A 22,130-nucleotide genomic window follows, 5' to 3' on the forward strand; every position below is an offset into this window, starting at 1 on the left:
TGCCATCACTTGCAGTCCCATCCCTGTGAGACTTGCTTCACAGCATCTCAGAAATGCACCTGCAGAGGGGCTGCCCCCACCTCTGCCAAGATTCACACCCTAAAACCAATCTGCCAGATTCACAGAATTGCTACGGTTGAAAAGATGATGTTCAGCCCCACGGCCCCGTGCCCACTGCCAGGTCCCTCAGTGTCACATCTGGAACACCTCCAGGACAGTGACCCCACTGTTCCCTGGGCAGCTGTGCCAGTGCAGCACTGCTCTTTCTGAGAAGAATTATTCCCTAATACACAACCTAAGCCTCCTCAGCACAATGTGGGGCCGTCACCGCTCATCCTACTGATGTTCCCTGGGAGCAGAGGCTGACCCCACCTCACCACATCCTCCCTTCAAGGATTGTAGGGAGCAATGAGGTCCCCCCTGAGCTCCTCTGCTCCACACTGAGCCATCCCAGCTCCCTCAGCTGCTCCCAGTAGCTCTGTGCTCCGACCTTTCACAGCTCTGTTGCCCTTCTCTGGACACGCTCCAGTACCTCGATGTCTTTCTAGTCTCTCTTGATTCCCCTTCCAAAGGCCAGAAGAGGAGAGGCATTGCAGCCCTCAGGGAGCACTTACCCGGCGGCCCTTCGCCCCTCTGATCCCTGGTGCACCGCGGGTTCCTGCCGGACCCTGCAGGGAGAAGGAGCACAGTGAGGATGCAGGAGGTGGGCAGGTGACATCCCATGTCCCCCCATCAGCCACAGGGCTCCTACCAGCAAGTGGGCTCCTGAGCTCCTGCCAACTCTTTCTGAACTCACCGGTTGTCTCTCGGTGATCAACATTTAGGCCCAGCATTCTGGCTGAGCTCTGTATGCCTGAGTGTGTGCAGCCTGTTGTCTGTGTAAGTGGTACGGTCTGAGCATCCAGCTGAGCATCCAGAATTCCCTCCAGAACTATTGAAAGCAGCTGTTTTGCAGTGTCAGAGCAAAAAATAATAATAACCAGGACGTTTTCTTCACTTACTCCAACAGAAAATCAGACACCTCGTCTTAGGTACCCGAGTTTGCCTTCTTCAGACAAACTCTGATTTTATTTTTGAGCAATTGTTGCCCTGTGAATGCTGCACAAATATCCGTGCTGGCAGACAGATGCTGATTTCATTCAAACTACTGGTGTCTCTCTCACCCTCACAGAAAAGCTTTGGGTTTTCTTTGTTCTCACTTGATTCATTGAATTCATATGGGAAATGCTGAAGAAAATTAAAGAGCTTTCCTCCTTACAATGTGTATTGGGTTCAGCTCTTGAGGGATGTGTTCAACTAATAGGACTTATGTCTATATTACGACTTTAAAAACTCATATTTGAATTCGGTTCCTTTCTGCTGTCAGAAAAGAAAACCTGAGAATAGCACATTTTACTCTCTCAGAAATTCCACATCAAGTTTGCTATTTATACAGTAATAGCTTCTGCCAACCGTCAACCCTGTGAGCTCCACCAAGGACCAGAACAGAGCTGGGCTGTGATCTCCCTACTGCTTGTACCAATGCTGCTCATAAAGACCTTGTTTTTGGAGCTGAGTTATTCGGCATGGCATGTACATCCAGAACACAAACACTGAGCTGTTTGCACTCAAAATGGAAAGGTTGGTTTATGGCAACTCTACTTCTAATCACAGTAAATCTCCCTTTGGCTGGTGAGGTCAGTAGTGACTGGCACAGGCAAGAAGTAGATGTGTCAGATGCCTGTTTTATAGAGATTTTTATGATAAACACATACTGAAATGAAATTCATTGTTGGTGTTTGGAATATCCTACTGAGAGACTCAGGCTATCCCAGAAAGCTTGTTAAAAGGTTATTTGAGATGGCAAAATGTTGTGGACAGCAATTAGATACCATGCTGGGAATGTGAAGGAAGTATTATAGAAGATGTGCAGCCTTTAGCTACCTGTGTGTACGTACATCATCTTCAAAACCACAAACTACCCCAAAAAGTACACCATGATGGTGAGTGGGAAGAGGGAAAAGGAATCCAGAACCCTCAGTGAGCTGAAATCAAGGGCAGATTCTCCTACCACTGACTACACCTTTGCTTCTCACTCATGCTGTTGAATTAACCAGGCTCACTGGACAGCTTCCTCTCACGGAGCATAACAGCTGAGGACAAATAACAAAACATGCCACAGGTCTGGCTGCAGAGGCGAATAATGATGGGTTGTTTGGTGGAGAAACAGGAAGAAACAGCTGGAGTTAATAAGAGCAGGGATTTAATATTAGGGGATTATTTGATTTACTAGCTTTGCAGGGAAGTTTGACTTATTGAATTATGACTTTTTAAAATGCAGCCTTGGAAGAAACATTTTGCTTGGATGAACCTGTTGGTTGGCTGCCTGCAGGAGAACAGGGCACTGAAGGAAGCAGAAGGACCACTGACACTGGTGGCCACAGAGCATCACAGTGCTCCCGCACCAAGCAGAGCTTCCATGAGGCTGAAGGCCAAACCTTTGGCACTCTCCCACTCCACTCCCCATGATCTTCCTCCTGATTCACCACAATGTGGGAATTTCACAAAATCAGTTCATAAACTGTCTTTCAAATTGGAATCAGCTGGGACACAGTTGTGTGACTCAGCACATGAACACCCAGGATACAGGATGCTGACTGTTGGTGCACACTGTTACAAGGGATGATAAGCTTTACTTACTGTTGGTCCAGGGATTCCGGGAAAACCCACTGCTCCTGGTATCCCAGGGTGCCCCTGTGAGGGAAGGAACAACATCTATTGTGAGTTCTTCCTCCTCCAAGTGAGAAGACAGAGAATGAAGCACTGCTGCTGCTTGCAGGTCAGGCAGGGCTGTTATTCACTGGGGTAAAAGAGCTTGAGGGCAGACAGCCCAGGCCCAGCTTTGCTAGCAACTGAAGCAGCTAGGTTTTCTGAACCACCCAGAACAGCGGGCTGAATTACTGTGATTGTCTTTGAGTCCTGCACTATGGTACACTGGGGGAGCCTGTCAGAATGAGACAGGATCTCACTGAAGTCTCCTAAACAAGCATTCCCAGGGAGAAATGCAAATGGCAAAGTACAGCAGCATGGTGTCCAAGCAGCCCCATATCTCCTGCTATCTCTGTCAGCATGGCAGGTTATGAACAACAGGGGTTTGGAAATCCCTGCTCCCAAACCCATCTGTCCAGATGACAAGATGCTTGGAAAAGGGTCATCATAGAATCCTTAAGGCTGGAATAGATCTCTAGGATCAAGCCCAACCATCAATACACTCCACCCACAGATATGTCCTGCAGCACATCTTCATGGCTATGAAACACCTCCAGGGATGGTGACCCCACAAATCCCCAGCAGCCTGTGCCAGTGCATCACTGCTCTTTCTGAGAAGAAATCTTCTCTACTATCCCATCTGAATGTCCCCTGGCAAAACTTGAGGCCTGCAGGTAATCCTTCAGGTGCCACAGCTCATGGTTCCTAGTTGCCTCTATTTGACACAACAGGTCCTCAGTTGTGGAGCTGTAGAACACATGTAGAAACCCAGTGTTTCTCTGAAGGAGGGACTAAGCACAGGGGAGTGGAAAAACCACAATATCCACTCAATCAAATGGCATCCCACAGAGACAGGAAGGATTTCAGCTACTCTCATGCAAACCCAGAGACCTTCAACCTTCTCTAGGACAGAAAGAGAGGCAGCAGCGAGAGAGAGAATGCAGACTTACTCCTTACCATCGACCCCTTGACTCCGGGAGGACCTGGGGGCCCCACTGAGCCGCGGTCACCCTGGGAGAGACAAAGATTTGTGGGGAAAAAAGGTGAGGAATTGTGATCTACACATGATGATCTACAGCAATGAAATAACTGAAAGAACCTGAAATTGCAGTACGTTACCACATGGCACAGAATGCAACTCATCCTCTTTCAGGTATCCACCTCATCTCATCTAATGGACTACAGCAAACATGAGCTGACCTTCTGTATCCCAAAAGATGACAAGAATTGAGCAACCAAGCCCACCTTCGAGACCCTACAGTGCTGGGGCTGGATCCTACCCATGGCACTACACGTTCTGCACCACCACATTCTGATGTTTTCAGGGACGTGGACTGGAGAGCTGTGGACGTGAGGGCTGAGAGTCACAGTGGCAGAACACAGAGATACTGCCTGGAATGGGTGGCTGTGCTTTCAGGAGAGCAGAGGCATTTCTGGGGGACTCCTTGTGCTACAGCTCACACTGAGACCGCAATGCAAACAACAGCCATCTTCAGACACCAGTTTTTGGGGATATGGAGCCAGATGAAGATACCAGCTTTTTTAAAACAAGCTGATGTTTGGCATTAAAATAAATAACATACTCCACCCCCACCTACAGAACATGTCATTACTCCGAGCACACCCTTGGCCAAGGAAGGAGGAAGAGGCACAAGGTTCTGTGAGCATCACCATGACCACTGATGTGTGACCACCGGGCAGAGCTCCGGCCATGGGTTCTCAACTGCTTCACTTTTGGGGGCAGCAGCAGTTCCCACCACCGCTGCCCGTGCTCGCCCCCACAGCCCTGGCAGTGCACAGGGAATTAGGTGTGTAATGCTTGTGTGCTTGGGGGGATGAGGAAGGAGGAGTCAGCAGACACTGCCAAGCAGTTTACGCCCAAATTCTGACCTACCTTCCAGCAGTTATAGTGTAAGGGGAAATATTTTCTGGGCTCTAAGCATCTTATTAAAAACAAACCCCAGAGTGTGTGTTGTCACTAGTTGGCCCTTGTAAACCAAAGTAAGTGTTTTTTTTCTCCTGTGAATGTATGGATTTTATTAAGTATGTATTAACTGTATTGTTCTCTTTGATAATCTTTGGATTCTACTGGCTTCAGTCTTAAGTTTTGCAGCTCTCAGGGTAGAGATTGCTGACTCAGCTCTGTCTAACGAAAGCACATTTCCCACTTCATTTAGCTCGCAGCAACATAGTAAGCTGCGGGACGCTATGCCAACTGGAGGCCTGGTTGAGGTTTTGATTTGATGATAGCTATTTTTGTCATCCCTAAGTTTGTGTTGGTAGAGAAGGAGAAGTTTGATAGAAATCGCAGCTGTGCTGAGGATCTCCTAGGGCAGATTTTCAAAGGGTTTGCCTTGACACCAGTGTAACATGGCCATGTATAGAGTCAGTCTGTAGCTGGAGGATAGCTCACGTGGTCATTGGCATAGGAGTCAGTAGGGCCAGATGTGAATTTACTTCCCACATCTCCTGCATGGCAGACTCCTTATTCCTCACTTAATTCAGGGCAGCAGACACAGCTCTCTCAGTCACTGAGAGACAGCGACTCGGACACTCCACAGCTTTATTCCTGTTTTCCTTCTGTAAAACACAGCTCACACCACATCCTTCCCTTTGCTCCTTGTGTGCTTTGACAGTTCAGACTGAGCCTGCTTCTGCTACTGCCCTGACACTGCAGCAAGAGCACAGGGCTCCCAGGGCTGCTGCAGGCAGCAGTGAAATGCACCTACAGCAAGCACAGTGCGATGTCACAGAGGTGTCACATCATTACCCAGAGGACAGGGCTTGAAGTAATAACAGAGAGAGAGAGCTGAGGTGTGGAATGCATCATTTTCTCTCAAATGGAAAATGAATTAAAGGACATTAACTATTTTTTTTTTCTTTTTAAATGGAAAATAAAGTAGTTTTTCAGAATGGAAGAAGCAGGTATCAGTACTGCACAGCAGAGGGCACCAGCCCTTAGCAGTGTGCCCTACACAGCCACCGGGCAGGCAGACAGCATGGGCCTGGTTAAATGAAATGGGGGTGTGTTAGGAGAAGCTTTTGCTTGGGCATGTGTCTGCGCTCTTATTCTGTCTTTGAGAATTCGGTGAGCTCTCCTGCTGAGCAGAGGCTCAGCGCTGGTTCTGTGTGACCCTAATAACAAGCTTGCAATCTCTGCACACACCTGTAAGCTGGACTCCTTGGACTTGTCCCTTAAACAGGAACCAGGGCTGATGGTTCCTTTCATTCAGTTCCTTCCCCCCCAAAAAAACCAACCAACCAAACAAACAAAAAAAAACCCCAAACCAAACCAAAAAACAAACAAAAAAACACCAAAACCCCAGAACTGACTACCAGACAAGATTTCTAGCAGATTATGAATGAATGGAACTTAAAAGTATTGGTGCTTTCAGAGAATATTTGACAGCATCTCCTTGGAGTGTAAGTGCATGCTAATTCCTAAATACAAAGTGGATGACATTTGCCTGGCCCAAGACCAGCTCAGACACCCTGGACAAGCTGCACTCCCAGCTGGGTATTGCACAGACGATTAAACCTCTTCAATATTCCCCCGTCCTGGTCTCCTTCATCCTGCAAAACTTAGTGTAACTAATTCACTGCCAGCAATCTTACCTTTTCTCCCACTATTCCAGGCTCCCCTACTGGACCAATGAATCCCATCAGACCCTGAGGAATGAGAAAAGCACAATTAATTCTTGGTTCTTCTTGCTGGAAAGCAAACAATTTCCTCGGTTTGCCTTGCTGTTTGAAGCAGACCAGCATCCCCTGTGTGCTGCTCAGCAATTCCCACTGGCTACCAGAACAGACAGGGTGCTCCCAGACATAGGAGCATTGAACTCCACATCTGGTTCTGCTTTGGACCAGCTGGATCGACAGCACTGGGATCTGTGAGAGCCACAACACACTCTATAGGGGATGAGTTAAGCACATTTCATAGAGAGGCTGAGCTCGTAACATGGCTTTGTTTTGCAAGCATTTCCCTAAATGTCAGCACAGCTTCCCCAAGAGCATTGATAGCGGGAGCTCCTGGGTTGAACACACTGGGAGTCACCATTATTTTCACTGCTGCACTGGCTAGATTTCCTCTGGGTTAATTGGACCTTTGTGCAAACTCATTTTGCCTTGGATAGTGTCATGTTATTGGGATGTCTGCAGGAAATAAAGGTCTGCAGGGTCAGCAGGGCAGCAAGTCTGTCCCACTACTCACAAACTATCTTGGAAAAATAACCCCAAAAACAGTCTGACCAGGATTAGTCAGCATTTAATGGCATTTGGGATAATGAAGAAAACACAGACCTGCTGATAAATAGGAGGATAGAAACATGTCATTTCAAGCTAAGGCTCTGGAACATTGCTGTACAGCATCCCTCCTACCAACTTAGTGGGTTTCTGTCTCTGGAGATGCAAAAGTTCATCCTCTGCCACCATCAGCTCTCACTGTGCAGTCCTCATGACATTGTCCCCAGTCTCAGCAAGGGTCTCGTTGGGAGACAAATATCTCTAGGCAGTTAATCCAGTGAGTCTGTAATGGAAGGGATCCATCTCCTGCTGAAACACCTCACAACCTGCCCAGGGCTGGCAGGGCGGTGCCAGTTCAGCCATGTCCTGGCTTGTTCAGTTCTGGGCAGCAGCCTGAGTGCTGCTGGGAGGTGGCTGCTGAGCAAGGCACAGGAGGGATGGCTTCTTCATTAGCATCGCCTGGATGAGAACTCCAAATGCCAAGAGAAATCATGCATTAACGTTCTTCCCATGGTACAATTAAATGCCATCCTTTGAGAGTCACTGAAGATTGGAGCTCCTCACTGAGGCACTGATGGGCTGAGCAGAAGCAGCCACACATGTTTCCAGAGCTGCAGAGCCCTCATCATGCTCATGGAGCAATGTCCAGGTGAGGAGTGGACAGAAAAACTCAGGACAGCTCAGAGCCTGGAGTGAGATGCTAGTGCTAGAAATTCACCCAGGAGTGCTGTGCTAGGCACCTGCCATGCTACTCTGCCACCATGGAAATATCAGTTAACCATGAGAAGACAGCCACTACCAGGAGAACTTTGCCATCCCAGTGTCACCAACCCTTCCAGCATCAGCACAGGCTGCACTGACAGGACATGTGTGAGAACTCAGCAGCAGATTGCCCAGTGCAGGAACCACAGGGACAGCAGGCACACGAGAGGCTTCTGCATAAGCAAGGTTGCCACTGGGTAGCATTGCTGAAGGCTGCTGTAGCAATTACCCTTCCAATTATGCACAAGTGCAGATATGTAATATAATAACTGCTAATAACTGCTGCAGGTTACTGAAGTCTTCCAGCAGCCCAAGTTCATTCTGCTAAGGCAGAATGGCAAAGCAATGAGATGCAATAAGGAAGGTTATGCTAAACAAGGAGATGATGGGCAAAAAGAAGTAAGAAAGAGTCAAGCTGTTCCTTCATTTCCAGCTTCTCAATAACCTGCAGAATCCCTCTCCCTGAGAAGACGTCTCTGGGTTTCCCCAGAAACCTTCAGAAGAGCTTCAGGGAGTGGACTCCCTGCTCTTGCAGCAAGAGTTGTCACCATTCAGAACAGTGCTGAGCAGGGATCCTGCAATGCAGATGGGTTTCCAGCACAGGAGCTCTGCAGCACTTGCAGCCAATGCTGTCTGCTCTGGGCTACATCAACTGCTGTGCCTGCAGGAAGCCAGAACAGCAAATGGATACGTACTGGAAGTATCTGAAACAGCTTGGGGAGACTGGGTGAGGATGTTCTTCACCAGCTAAAAAGGTAGAGGCACAAAGGGAGCGCATGCAGCGGAATATTTAGATGTAAGAACCAGAAGAGTCACCGATGGCCAACATTAAACCAAAGCATACGTGAATGGTGGATGTTACATTAAGATGGCTGCAGCATAGTGTATTTTTCCAGGTTCCTGGGGCTGGAAAGCAGCCCTGCACCACACACAGCTCCAGGCAGCGCGTGTAACGGTGCACGTGAAGTCCCAGCAGCGGTGGCTGCGCAGCACACAGGCAAGAATGTAAAACATTTATATGAGATGGAGGGTTCAGCATATCGCTGTGATTCCGGCCCCAGCCAAGGGCATGGTGGAAAAGGGACCGAGATTGTTAAAACATTGCTTGGGGCTTTGGGGGATGGAAAAGGGGAAACTGGTGGGCTGCAATTCCTAACTCCCATCTGGTTTTCCCCATTTATTGTCCCGTGCTGTTGTAATTAAGCCCCCCCCTCCCCCCCCCCACAGACCCTTGGCTGCATCAACAGAGAGCAAGTCGGCACTGAAGCCTTGCATAAATCATTGCCCATTTGAGAGAAAGGACGGGACGGCAGTGCAGCGTGAGCGGGGTCTCCCGGGACGGCACGCCGGTCGCTCCCAGCAGGGTCTGATCACGGCCTTTCTGTTTTACTGGTTCGCCAGAACTCAAAACAAAACAAAGCAGGGACAAAGGGCGGGAGGGAGTAAATGTACAATCCTCCCATTCAGATGAAAGAAAGGGAAAGTAAAACAGTAAATATTGCATTTAAGGGAGGACGCTCTGACCCGCATAGGAAAGCCATGCGGTTTAACCCTGTGCGCACTGGAGTCAGCCCTAATGCAGGGCTGTGTCCTGCTCCACTCTGGGATGTGGGTGAAGGGAACTTGTGCCCTCAAGCATCCATGAATAGGGAGCCCCAAGAGGGCGGCAGCTTAGAAAGATGTCGGAGGGAAAGGAGAATGCATGGGGAAGGCACTGCTCTGAGAGGTGCAATTCTCTGCTCAGTGACCCATCCATCCCTCCATGTGTCAGATCCCCTCTGCAGAACTACTGCAACTGCACGACCCTCCTTTGTGAGAGCACTGCGACAAAAACGCATTGCAGAGAGAACTGATGGTGCTGTTCTCCTTTGACAAATTATTTCAGGGTAATACTGGCTCTCAGGACAATGTGCTTCTCCCTCTGAGGAAGAGATACCCCAGGGGACTGCAGCTGACTGCCCTTCTCAGTAGGGTGTGATGGGGACATGGTCATAATGTTGCCACGTGAGCTTCTGGTGTGGGAGGAAGGACTCCAAAAGCTGTTCTGCTATGACAAAACTTCATTCCCATGAAGGAGGTGGGTCATCCTTGGTTAGCATATATCTCCACTGATATTTTCAGCCTCTAGTGCAGTGCTGGTGAGTTCAATGGGCTGGTGGCACCCTTCCCCAGTTCGCTGTCTCAGGTGACGTCTTTCTGCTTGGTGTTCCAAGCTTTGGGAGGGCAGGATGGTGGCTCTTCATCATATTATTCTACCTCCATATGCTGGCAAGGAACAGTTAAATCACACATTTTCAGGGTGCAGAGGAGTTCAGCAGCTGGAGTCCCTCCAGCATCTGAATGCAACAAGCATCTTACGAATGCAGTTCCCAAGTCAGCGTCCTTGCAACGGAAAAGCAACGTACCAGAGACTGCCCTGTGGCTTAAATACTCATCTTCGTAGACAGAGCTTAGCAGTCACTGAAAACCTTGCAGAAATTCCTATGTTTGCCTAAACAGGTGTCCATGTGAAGAGAAAAGAGCTCCAGTGGGATGGATGGCAGAGCTTTCTGCACGTTGTCCTGCTGAGGGTTTCCAGACAGATGGGGCTGTGTGCAGCGAGTCTGGAACATCTGAGCACCAAGATGTCCAAAAAAAAAAAAGGGATAAGCTGAAGGTTTCAGCACCGAGCGACCTTGTTAGCTCGACCCTCAGAGCTCAGCAAAAACCAGCGCTGCCTCACCACCAAACACTGGAGCTCAGGTGGAGGGAGGAATGAGTAGGCAGCAGTCCAGCATTGTCCAGCAAAGGTGTGATGGGAAGGGAGGTTATTTCTCACTAATCTGGCATGACATTTTTGTTCTAATGACTTAACTGGTATGAAAATGGAAATTCTTTCTGGGTGATATTTCTAGACAGAGACTAATTGACTAAGAATAAAACAGGCAGCTTTCATACCACCATGCTGGTCTCAGTGTCAGCGGAGGCCAGCTGTGTTTTCTTTTCAGTGAACAGTGCCTACAGTTTTCATCCAAGGTCAGTCCTGAGGGACGTTAAAGCATAACAATCCCAACGATGGTTTGTCTTTCAACGTCTTGTTCAAGTTCTCAAAGCACTTTTAGACTTTGAGACCAGGAGGCATCATGGTAAGCACTGTCAGAGCAAGGTGTTTCTTGCCAGAAGTTCTCCTCTCACTGGGTCTTGGGCGTGACACAGCTCTGCATTATGTCTTCCACAGGAGAGGAAACTGAGGCATGGAGCAGAGGAAGGCACTGCCCAAGTCACGGTGCTAAAGTTGGGCCCCAACTTCAGGTGTGCGGAGCATCTTTGTTTTTCCAGTTGTTGCTCTTCATGGAGTAAATCATTAAACAGAATGTAGAAGTGGTGCTAATTTCCAGACAGAAACAACCATCCTTGACTCATACTGAGGCCCTGGTACTGAAAAGGATAGGATCCATCATGGTTTGTTGGACACGCTTGATCAGAGACCCATGGATAAATGCGTGGGATGTGTGGGAAGTAGACAAGTTAAACCCAACCAAAATCACTGCCCATAAGCAGGGAAAGTGCTGGGAGGACAGCTGTGCTGAGCAGAACCACCCTCCTTGGCAGGGCCAGCTACTGCCTCCAGCATGGTGTGGTCATGTAGGAGTGCAAAGAACACGCTGGTGGCTCCATGGCTGCAATTTCAAGGTTGGTGGTGGACGGGTTGGTTGGTTTCAATCACAGAGACATGGGGATGATTGTTTCTTTTTCCTTGATGCCTGTGGTTACCCCGAAGCCTACAGGGATGATGAATGTCCCCTGCTAACCCAGCAGAATGTTCTCTCTTGCAGTGCAATGAAATGCAGCTCAGTGCCTCTCTTACCCAGTGCTGCCTCCTCTGAAAGCAGCACAGCACCACAGGGCAGAAGTGCTTCAAACCTATACAAGTAAAGCTGAGAATTGTCCTTCTAGGATTAAGAAGAATAGACAGAAATCCGTAATCTCTTCCTTTTCCTTGGCTTCATCTCCTTTAGAAGCACAGCCACTCCTTTGCGCTGTACTGAACTGTGACTTTATCAGACTGCCTATGGAAAAAGGTCTAGTTCAACACAGACCCCATGGCCACTCTCTGTGCTGTTCACCAAGAGCTTCAGCCTCACTACATGATGTGTTTCCCACAGCACATCTGGAGCACCAGGACTGAGTTCAGGTAGCCAGAAACCCCTGGCCTCTGCCTGCACCCTTGTCATCCAGGAGATGCTGAACTCAAGAGATCACCAAATAGACATGAAAACAAGGGGTTTACCTGCTCACCAACTTTTCCTGGTCGTCCGTGGTTTCCTGGCTCGCCCTATGTCACAAGGGGAGAGGAGGGACATGGTTACTTAGTGCTCCCAGCCAGCCCCTCAATGCAATGTGATTCAGTGCACATCCACAGCAAGGAGCTACATCTTACAAACCCCCTTAGCTTTCAAGGATAACTCAAAGCAAGAAACACAGGTGACATGAACATGGAGCAAGCACTCACTATTGTGGAGTAAGATTCCCATAAAAGCAGCTGGTCCTGCTGTGACAAAATAACTGACACAGAGTCAAACTTAGACAATGAAATATAAGCTGTCTGCCTTCCTGTGGCACAGCTTAGTCCTGGGTGATCTATCCCCATGGTTAACAAGGTGTGAGTTCTCATTGGGGATCCTCTCCAAGCTGGGGTGTTTCTACCCATAGCATTTCTACCTGAACAACTGAGTAAAGCAACAGACATATCAGCCAGGGGAAGAGAGTAGGAAAGGATCACAATTAACCCAAGGATCTGAGGTGCATCTGGTGGAGGTGAGACTGTGGGAAAACATGGAGAGGAACAGCTCCTGAGTGACAGAAGGGATGTAGGAAATTCTCCTGCTAGCAGAAGGATCAAAAATAATAAAAAGTTACTTGAATATTCCCAGGCTGTGATGACCTTGCTCCTGCTCTTGCAAAATCTCAAACATAGGCACATTACTGTCACACGGAGCATGAAAACCACAGGAACGACCCACATGAGCTAAATCATAGTGTAGGATCAGAGAAATTCAGAGAATGAGAAAAATGAGGGGTGAAGAGGAAAACAGGAGGAAGGGGAGCATTTCAGATCTGCCAGGGATATAGGGGCAGTGCTGAAAGCCAGCACTGTGCCCTGAATGGGCCATCCAGAGGCCACTCACCACTAAGCACTATTGTCTCCGGGTGATGGCAGCTGTATTTTCTCAGTAGGCAGATACTCCAGATGTGCTGCCAGACCACATTTTTTGCTATTTACTGTTTGAAGAGGTTGTTTTTATTGGGTTTTCTCTTTCCTTTTGAGTGCGGGTTTGTGGAGCGGGCTGCTCTGGGATGACTCCTGCTGCTAATTAGGCAGCAGAGATAGGAATGATATGCATTGTTTTTGAACAAAAACATAGAGAAACAATAGGAAATAAGATGAAGTGTTGGGGGGGGGCATTTTAATATCAAAAGAGGAACACACTTGTTTATAATAAAGCACGTGGCTAAAAAATTCACCATCATTCTTTTTGCTGAAAATATCAAGCAAGAATTGAGACTCCAACATTCAGTGTAAAAGCAAAACCTCAGTTTCCCTTGTCCTCTCTGAAATGAATACCCTAGGCTTGGAGAACGGTGAGGCTGAGAACAGAGACATCTCTCTATCTTTTCTTTCTTCCACTCACTGTTTCTCTGATCATGAACAAATGTTGCTTACCTTGGGACCGTCAGGACCAGGTCTTCCTGGAAATCCCTTCCGGCCAGGGCGACCCTGAAATACACATAAGGGTGATAAATGTAAGTGGAATAATAACACTCCTGTAGCTTCCCTGGATTACAGCAGAGAGCCTGTAAACCCATATGACAACATGCAGCTTACAAGCAATGCTCCCAGCAAATCTTGGGTGCTAAAGATGTAGCAGTCCTCAGCGATGCCAAGGCAACACGAGCAGAAAACATTGGTTGGATCCATGGGGAACATATCCTGACTGCTACTCTGAGGTTTGGCCCAACTGTGGCCCTGAGGCTCAATTCTATCATTTAAGCATCACATCAGAAACATAATGCATGGACTATAATCAACCAAGCCAAGGGCCTTCATAGTGATCCTTCATATTGATCCTTCCTTCTAGCTAGGATAACACTTGTGTTCTTCCAGGCACTGGAAGGACTGCATTTGTTGTGTTGCACCAAGAAAGGAATAGAAGCATCTACTAGAAATGCAGGGGAAATAAAAGATAAAAAATTATTTCCTGATTTACCTAGAAGCTCTCAGCACAGCTTCAAATTTACAGAATATTTCACTACTGTGCAATGACAGCTATATACATAACCACTCTGAAACCCTGAGCTGGCAGGCTCAGAGATATGATAATACTCTTTTTGTTTCTCCTCTGTTTCTGCAATACATCACTGCGTTCTTTGTGATGTGGATGACAAAAAGGACTCTGCTTCAATACCTTGTCTTTTTCCTTGCTTTGCCTTTTACTGTCATTGAGAAATACTGTAAATCAAAGAACCGAAAATCAGGGTTACAGAGATGTAACATACTGCTTACAGAGATGGATCCCAGTGAAAGTGCTTTGTGCAGAGAATGAACAGTAGAGGATTTTTCAAGGTCTGAGACCTTAAACAAGTTATAAAATCAGAGTCTCACTCAACACCTTGTGAAAGACTCTTCCTTGACTTTCAGCCACTCTGGAACAAGGAACTGGACCAAGTTCAAGGACAATACAGTATTTTCTAGAAGTGCAGATGACTTCCCAAACCAGAAGGTCTGAAGCTTTATGTTATTTTAACTCCAGTTTAATTGTGAGGTGAATAGAGTTGACAGTAATTGAGTAAACCACTGAAACCTACCTCTGAACCAGGGACTCCTGATGGTCCTAAGGGTCCTTCATCTCCCTGTGATGAAAAGAAATTAAAATAATAAACAAATTATTGACAAAATCTGGACTCACCATACAGCAAGAGTGAAAGGTCCGTGAGATGAACTGTGGTTAAACAGACTGTGTGCTCAGCTGTCGCATTTTAACAATGGAGTCCCACTGAACCTTAGAGCAGGCAGCTCAACCTCTCTGAAGCTCATCTTTCCTCATCTCAGAAATAAAATCTGAAGTCAAGTCCTTCCAGTAAAGGCCACCCAAAATTTGACCGAAGTCAACATCAGTTGTGTGAGCTTCTCATGGCTGAATTTAGCCCATGGGATACACTGGTCATGCTCACAGAACTCTACTTCATCTGATTTGGCAGGGATATGGATGCTGCAGAGCCATCTACTCTTTATTTTCCACAAAAAGAGTGTTGCAAAATTTCCCACAGAACCACTTGGCAACAGTATGGAGGTTTCCCTTTTGCCTTCAAATAGGACTACACATGCTGCAGGACGGAGCTATCTCAAAATCTCACACAGCAATTGGACTCCGCTTTCTCCCTTGGCTCTGCACCAACTTCTAATGCGATAGAATCAGATCTACAGCTTCTAGGAGACCTTCAATTAAGCTTCACAAAAATTATCTCGAGTGTCTGAAACCAACTGCCAAGAGAGAAATTAAAAGCGCCCTTGGCAGCCGCAGTTCTCTCCGCTCTCATTTCGGTGGTCAGCGTGGTAATGAAGTGGCACGAGCTGGTGGGCTGAGATTGGGACTGGAAGTTGGGTGCCCAGCTCAGTGGGCTCAGACAAACACCCACACCATGGCACATTTCTAAAGGTGTAACTCACAGCCTTGGTCTGGGCTAACAGCGGCACTGAAGGCACCATGGTACTCCGGCGCACGTTCACACTCCTTCAGCACAGCTCATGTCAAAGTCCATGTCCATGTCTTCAGTTTTACGCATGCTAACTAGAGTAAATTGAAGGCAGCTTGGTCATGCCTGCCTGAACCTGGAATGCAGAGCTTTGATTCCCTTTGTAAATTGCCTAGAATATTTTTTTCTCCTATTTCAGTGCAAATAAATGAGCTAATTTGCATTAATTGCATTTAGAGGGCAAGCAAAAGAGTTCCCAAAAGAAGTGAGAATGGTTAGTGCTATTATATCGAGCTCCTGCCTGTGTGTGCATGGAGTGCTTTGCAAAATGTTTCACCACTCCAGACAAACACTGGTCTGACTGAGAAGAACCTACACTGAAGCCACTATGTTATAGCCATAGCTGCGATAAACTATTTGCAGCTCCAGGACAATTTAATCAATGGCAATTGTCCCTTTTTAATGACTGCAACTGGAAGGAAGCTTCAGGTTTTCCCAAGCAATGAGAGGTGAAAGCTGCTGGCTCAGAGGTGCTGGGGCAAACAAATCTTTGCGGTGCAGCAGTTTCAGCTGATGCACTCGTTTTACAAATCATATTGCTCCATTGAGAGAGCGGAGCCTGCAAGTCTCACAGCTGAAAGAAAACATACTTAAAAGGAGCAGAAAGCAAAAGTCAGGTCAGGGCATGCCCGTGCAAAGGGGCGTGCAGGGAAAGGGGCATTAACATCCGTTTGAAGTGTGTGTGGGTGTGGGGGAACACGGTGAAGAAGAAAAGCCAACGCAGCGTTTCGGGTCAACAGATGTCAGCAGGGACTGGAAGCAAAGGTCTCGGGGCTGCAGCCATTGGAAGCTCTTCTGTGTGGCTCTGACTGGAGAATGTAAACATTTGCATCCAGATTCAGAGGGAATGGAGGATTTCAGATCACAGGCATCACTTCAGTGTGCGTCAATCTTCAAAATGCAATGTTATTCTTTAAATCCCACATGCTTTCAGTCTCAGGATGCTCACCTCTTGTCCAGGCAGCCCTCTTGGCCCAGGTAAACCCCGCGCTCCCGGCTTCCCCTGAGAAAAGCCAAAGGAAAAGAGACTCAGAAAAATAGTAATATAAGCTCAGAAAGGCCATTGGAAGAAGAAATTCTGCTTGACAGCCACAGGACATCATCAAGTGTCAATTTTTAGAGGAAAAAGAAGCTTAAAATGAAAGAAAACCCCACTCTTGGAGGGACCTCAAGCCAAACAGCCCAAGCTGAAATGCTGGCCAGGGCATCCCGCAGGGACCTCCAGGGCTTTCTCCCTTCCCCCTTCCCACTCCTGGCTGCCTTCCACCCCACACAGAGCTCCGCTCAGCTCCACTCACCTTTGGGCCTTCGGGGCCGTTTTCTCCTGGCGGGCCGATGTCCCCTGGAAAGCCCTGAAGGAAACAAGAAACCATTGGGATGCACTGGAGGACGACGGCAAGCAGCGGCCTTTGTAAGGGCCTGAAGGAAACGCTGAGCACTGAAACAGGCCGCGCGTGGTGGGTCCGTGTGTGGGCCATCCCAAGAGAAGCCCAGAGCACAATGGAGCAGCTCTATCGGCACAGCAGCCCTCCCCGCTGCTCCCTCTAGGTCCATCCTCTCGGAAGATTTATTGCTACAAGGCCTTCCTGTCATCACGCAGCTAAAAACGGCAATTTGGGTTTTAATTAATCTTTACGAGTCAGCACATCATCTCGCTGCTCCGAGAAAGGAACTGCACGCCTCGGTGACAAAGGGCGGCAGGCGGGGAATTAGGAAAGGTGCTGACACGCTCATTAGCCGGTCGGCTCCTTCCCACCCGCTGCCCCTTGGCCGGGGACACAAAGGAATCCACGGTTATTTCCAATAGCAACACAGTGAAGATTGCTAAGTGGCAGCACTTGACCGAGCGCCCTTCCAGACCCAGCAGAATACCAGAGCACCGATGGAGGGAAAACAGAGCACCCATCCTGAGGGAAGAGGCTCTCCAGTGTTACGTAGATGTGATTTGGTTGCTTATGTGAGAGAACATGATACGCTGGGGGAAGTGCAACAGTTATTTTTGGTAAGAGCAGCAAGTGTGGTTTTTCTACTTGAAATGGAATTTTGTTGAAAAAAGCCACCAGGATATCCACGACAAATAGAGAGAAAGCAAAACCACATGAGATGCAGGATGGGTCATGAACCTATTTTGGTCCTCTCTGCCTCACAGCCACACATTTTCCATCATAGCCTGGAAGAGATGTGGAAAGCCCCAGGCTGAAAAGAATCACAGAATTGTGAAGGTTGGAAAAGACCCCCAAGATTCCCGAGCCCACTCCCACCCCACCATGCCCACTGACACATCCCTCAGTGCCACATCCCCACAGGTCTGGAACATCCTCAGGGATGTTGACTGCCCCACCACCCTGGGCAGCTGTGCCAGCACAGCACTACTCTCTCTGAGAAGAAATGTTTCCTAATGTCCAACTTGAAACGAAGAGTAGGTGGAAAGTGCGGTGCAAAATTCAAGAAATGAATATTCTGCCCCAGGAAGCAGCTGAAGAGCAAAAAAGGTCAAGAGAACACCATGGTGATTAGATAGAGCAGTGTCCATGAGGATGGACTGGGGACTGGGAGACACCTAGGGCTCTGTTCTAGCGCACCACTGGCTCTTCTCGCATGTTTTGGAATCTCCTTTTACTTGAATCTTCCTTCTGCAGAATGATGAGATGTTCTGCTTTGCAATGGGTATCTACCTGCCAAGGTGTTTGAAGTGAATGATGGGTAGAGGTGATAGGTTGTGGCCTGCTGTTTGCTGGGGGAGAGACAAACTTGGGGGATTGACATTTCTGAAGAGAAACTGAACAAGCTGTTGCATATGGGACTTGAAAGGAAGTTTTTCCTGTTCCTTGAATGGGAAAAAAAGGCTTGGAATAGTGACTGGAGAACAGGTGATCCAACAGTAGGGTACAAGAGAGCCAGTTTGCCCAATCTGAACAAAAGATGGGAGTTAGCATGTAGGCATGCTGAAGAAAGGGTGCGTCAGAAAGTAGCAAAGGAAAGGTGGAAGAGGAAGTGGTGGGACATACCTCAGGGCCAGGTGGTCCTGGAAACCCGATTGGACCCATGTCACCTACTTTTCCCTGCAGAAATCAGAAAAAACATGGAGAGAAGTGAACTCCTGGCTGCTGGCTTTTCTGCTCAGAGCACAGCCTTGTACCCAGATGGGCACTGGACTTCTGGAAAGGGACAGTGAGAAGCAGAGGACATTTGGTTACCTACCACAGGGCCTGGTTTTCCTCGTGCCCCAGGGACTCCAGGCAAACCGTGACTACCCTGAAATGGAGAGTATTTTTCAGAAAACAGAACGAAGCATCAAAACATACCGATTTTCCCACCTCCAGCCTCAGATTCTGCAGCTGGACCACACACAGTCACACCACTCCGATCCCGTCCCATCATTTTTACTATCGTTTATTTTTATTATATTGTTTTTTAATTATAAATAACAACAAAATTCATGAGTTGTATCACAGTACTCCAAATGAGAGCTGTCTGAAGAGGAGGACATTTTGTCTTGAGGAGCCAGAAAAGCTGATGGCCACACAAACTGCTCAGGCAGGGGAAAAAAACTGATGAAGAAAGGGAAAACAATTACCTTGTCTCCTTGGAAGCCAATATCTCCTGGAAGACCTGCTGCTCCCTGATCACCCTGGATACACACCACCAAAGAGAGTTAAAACAGACAACAGCAATGGCCAAAATACCCTTGATTTGATGCTAGACAGTGGTTGATGCTAGACAGTGCATCATACAGCAAAAGTCTCATCACTAGTTTCACTCAAAACTGGTGACAAAACGTAGATCGTATTCACTCTAACAATAATCCTAAATACTGTAGGCATTCCCAACTGCTTCTGAACTGGAAAATGAAACTGCAGGGAAAGAAAAACATGAATGTGCAAGCCTTGTGTTTCCACGGAAGCTGCAAGAAGAGTGGCACGTCCCTCTGACTAACAGCAACCATGAAGGTGGTGAAATATTAAGATTCAGCTGAGCAGAAGAATTAGTTAAGTTTTGAGAAATTGACCTTTGCTCTCTTAAGGTCCTGCTTTTGGCACCTAAGATCAGCCCTCTTCCAAGAGCAAATAAGAGTACTTGCAGTAATACTATACAACCACACCACTGCCAGTACGTAGGCTGAGATTTCCAGGATGGGTAGGCTGCTGCTCATTGGGATGGGGATCCCAACTTTGAGTTCAGCACCAGGCACTGTACCCTCCAACTGAGCTCTCTTTCCCCTCTTCAGAATTTTCCAATACATTCTGGCTCCCTAGGCAGAAATAAGTATCCTTACTCCTTAGGGAAGGATTTCTGAAGACAGTAGGTTATCTTGTGCTACCCCTTGGCCTTGCTCTGTGTATCAGATAACCTCCAGAGGTCCCTTCCAACCTCATTTATTCAGTGATTTACTTAAGTAAAGGGTAAGTCAAGGATGGGGCAGAGAAAGGAAAATTCTACAAGGGAATCGAGGGAGGAATAACAATAAAACGTGGTATGTTGATGCTACCCAACCAAAATAACTGCTGGAGGAACTCCGTTCCATGCACAGCACATGCTCTGAACTTGGCTCCCCGGCAAGGGAACAGGCCACGCAAGAGCACAGGGCTGTATGCTTAAGCATACTTCACATGGAAGACATATGGACTGTGCTACAGAGCCAAAGTCTACAGAGAGATGACAGAGGAAGTCAACTTCTACTCCAGCAAAAACCACCCACGTGTTATCAAAGACTTGAAATAATTATAACTACTGCGGTAACTCGCTGAGGATAATGACATTGTGAATGGTTTTGACTTGAATTGGGAAAGATTTTTTGGATGCAACTTATCCAGGAGGAAAATACTGAAGAAGTGTGCAGATTAAACAGCGGAAACGTTTCATGGCTTCATGCTAAATTAGATGTTTTGGTAAATGTTCTGAGAACATTTCACTGAACCATCTTCAAAACAAGTCCTTCATATATCAACATTGAAACGCTCTTCTTCAAAAATGTTAAATGAATTTTAATCGTTTTTCTTTTTTTTTTTTTGAGCCTGGAGTATTTTAATTTGAGTCAAACAACCAACATTCTGCTTCATCCAAGCTACTTTCCATCTCTTCCTGTTCTTTTGGCAAAGCATGCAGATGGAAAAAATCAGCTATTTACACAGCTCCTGTTCAGTTGAACTGCAAGTATCAGATGCAATAGAGATGGCCAAAAGAATACTTCACGATCCAGCTCATTTTACGGCCATCGCATGATTTCTCTCATCTTCTCTGAATTTTCCACTCATTTTATCTAGTCCATGGCTTAAAACACCAAAATCAGAGGGCAACCAATTCTACCACAAAACAGCAGGGAAAAGTGTTTTGGGTTTGTTTTTTTCTTTTTGTTTTGTTTTTTGAAAGTGAGAGGTTTGCTCCTCTCATCCTATTACCTGGGAGAAGAGGCCAACCCCCACCTTTCCAGCACTGCCTTTTATGTGAAGTTTAATTATGTGTACCAGCTTTCTGACACCATGAAGGAGCACAAGAGTTGCTGTGCAGTTGCTGGGCTGTTATCTCTGACTAGTTAGCTAAATCCAACCTAGTCCTTGCACCCTGGAAGTCTGATAGGGAGGGGAACTATTTATTTGGGAGATAACCAGGCTACAAATGAGGATCTCTGCAGAGGCAGATTTGCAAAGAGTCATTGTCTGGAAATGTTTCAAGAATGGCAGGAGGCAGACTTTCAGACTGACAGACAGAAGGGATAAATACACGATGCAGGCAGGTTGTTTACGTTTCTGGTCACAGCCGAAAGATAGTTTTGTCTAAAGATGATGATGGAGAGATATAATGAAGTCAAAATCTAAGAGGCAGAAATATAGTAGTAAGCGATCAGGGAAACCTGTTAAGATTTTGCAGCCTAAAAATAACAGCATCAGAAAACTATCAGTGACAGGTCTGTGCTTGGACCGTGAGCCCTAGAAAGCAGAGATTTTCCATTGCCACAGACTGAGCAACTGCAGCAAGAGCAGCTGTCATTTGCATTTCTCAGTGGTACTGCAGTGTAAGCAATTAAAGCACAAATGTAAACAAGCTGTAAGAGGGGATGAGTGTTTTTGCTCAGAAAGCCCAAATCAGCATGAGAAAAAATAAAATGGCTTAAAGGCACAATTCACTGAAGAATCATTGGAGTCAGTGAAAGCCAAGAAGGGAGTCTGTCCTGTCCAAAGGAAATGCAATGGGAGAGGCAGCTAAGGAGGGAGAGGAAAGCTTCCCATCACCCCAGCAGAGAACCTGCAAGGCAGTACAGGGCTGCTGGGGGGTGGTGGATAGTTCTGCTTTTGAGTCTGTTGTGAGGATAACCCGTGGGAGGGATGCAAATTGTTTGTGTAGCATTGTAAGAAGAACTGGAGAAATAGTGGGGACAAACACAGTGGTCTGTGTAAAGTGATGGAAACTGCAATGGCCATGAAGGTTGATTTTGCAGAACACTGACTTAAATGCTGTCCAGTTCTTATTACATTCAGCCATTTCTACCACGGAACAGACAGAAGAGTTTGTGGGCTCTGGGAACTGGTGTTGAGTCAAGAAACCAGCTTGGATGTCTTAAACTTGTCCTAGAGAAAAAGACTTTT

General features: G+C 47.2%; 1 protein-coding gene across 1 annotated transcript in view; it reads right to left on the reverse strand.

The window, feature by feature from the left end:
* COL27A1 (collagen type XXVII alpha 1 chain) overlaps window positions 1–22,130 on the reverse strand; it is a 123,700-nt gene that overhangs the window by 42,941 nt on the left and 58,629 nt on the right. Inside the window, exons 17-28 of the mRNA XM_065737606.1 lie at window positions 19,124–19,177; window positions 18,748–18,801; window positions 18,555–18,608; window positions 16,845–16,898; window positions 16,496–16,549; window positions 14,599–14,643; window positions 13,457–13,510; window positions 12,023–12,067; window positions 6,364–6,417; window positions 3,706–3,759; window positions 2,680–2,733; window positions 615–668 (exon numbers count right to left, since the gene is read on the reverse strand). Of these exons, the coding sequence (XP_065593678.1) occupies window positions 615–668; window positions 2,680–2,733; window positions 3,706–3,759; window positions 6,364–6,417; window positions 12,023–12,067; window positions 13,457–13,510; window positions 14,599–14,643; window positions 16,496–16,549; window positions 16,845–16,898; window positions 18,555–18,608; window positions 18,748–18,801; window positions 19,124–19,177 (630 nt within the window). The remainder of the gene's footprint in view (window positions 1–614; window positions 669–2,679; window positions 2,734–3,705; window positions 3,760–6,363; window positions 6,418–12,022; window positions 12,068–13,456; window positions 13,511–14,598; window positions 14,644–16,495; window positions 16,550–16,844; window positions 16,899–18,554; window positions 18,609–18,747; window positions 18,802–19,123; window positions 19,178–22,130) is intronic.

The sequence above is a fragment of the Cyrtonyx montezumae genome, unplaced genomic scaffold, assembly GCF_038088225.1.
Source record: "Cyrtonyx montezumae isolate F1298 unplaced genomic scaffold, pur_monq_1.0 scaffold_20, whole genome shotgun sequence".
Taxonomy (NCBI): domain Eukaryota; kingdom Metazoa; phylum Chordata; class Aves; order Galliformes; family Odontophoridae; genus Cyrtonyx; species Cyrtonyx montezumae.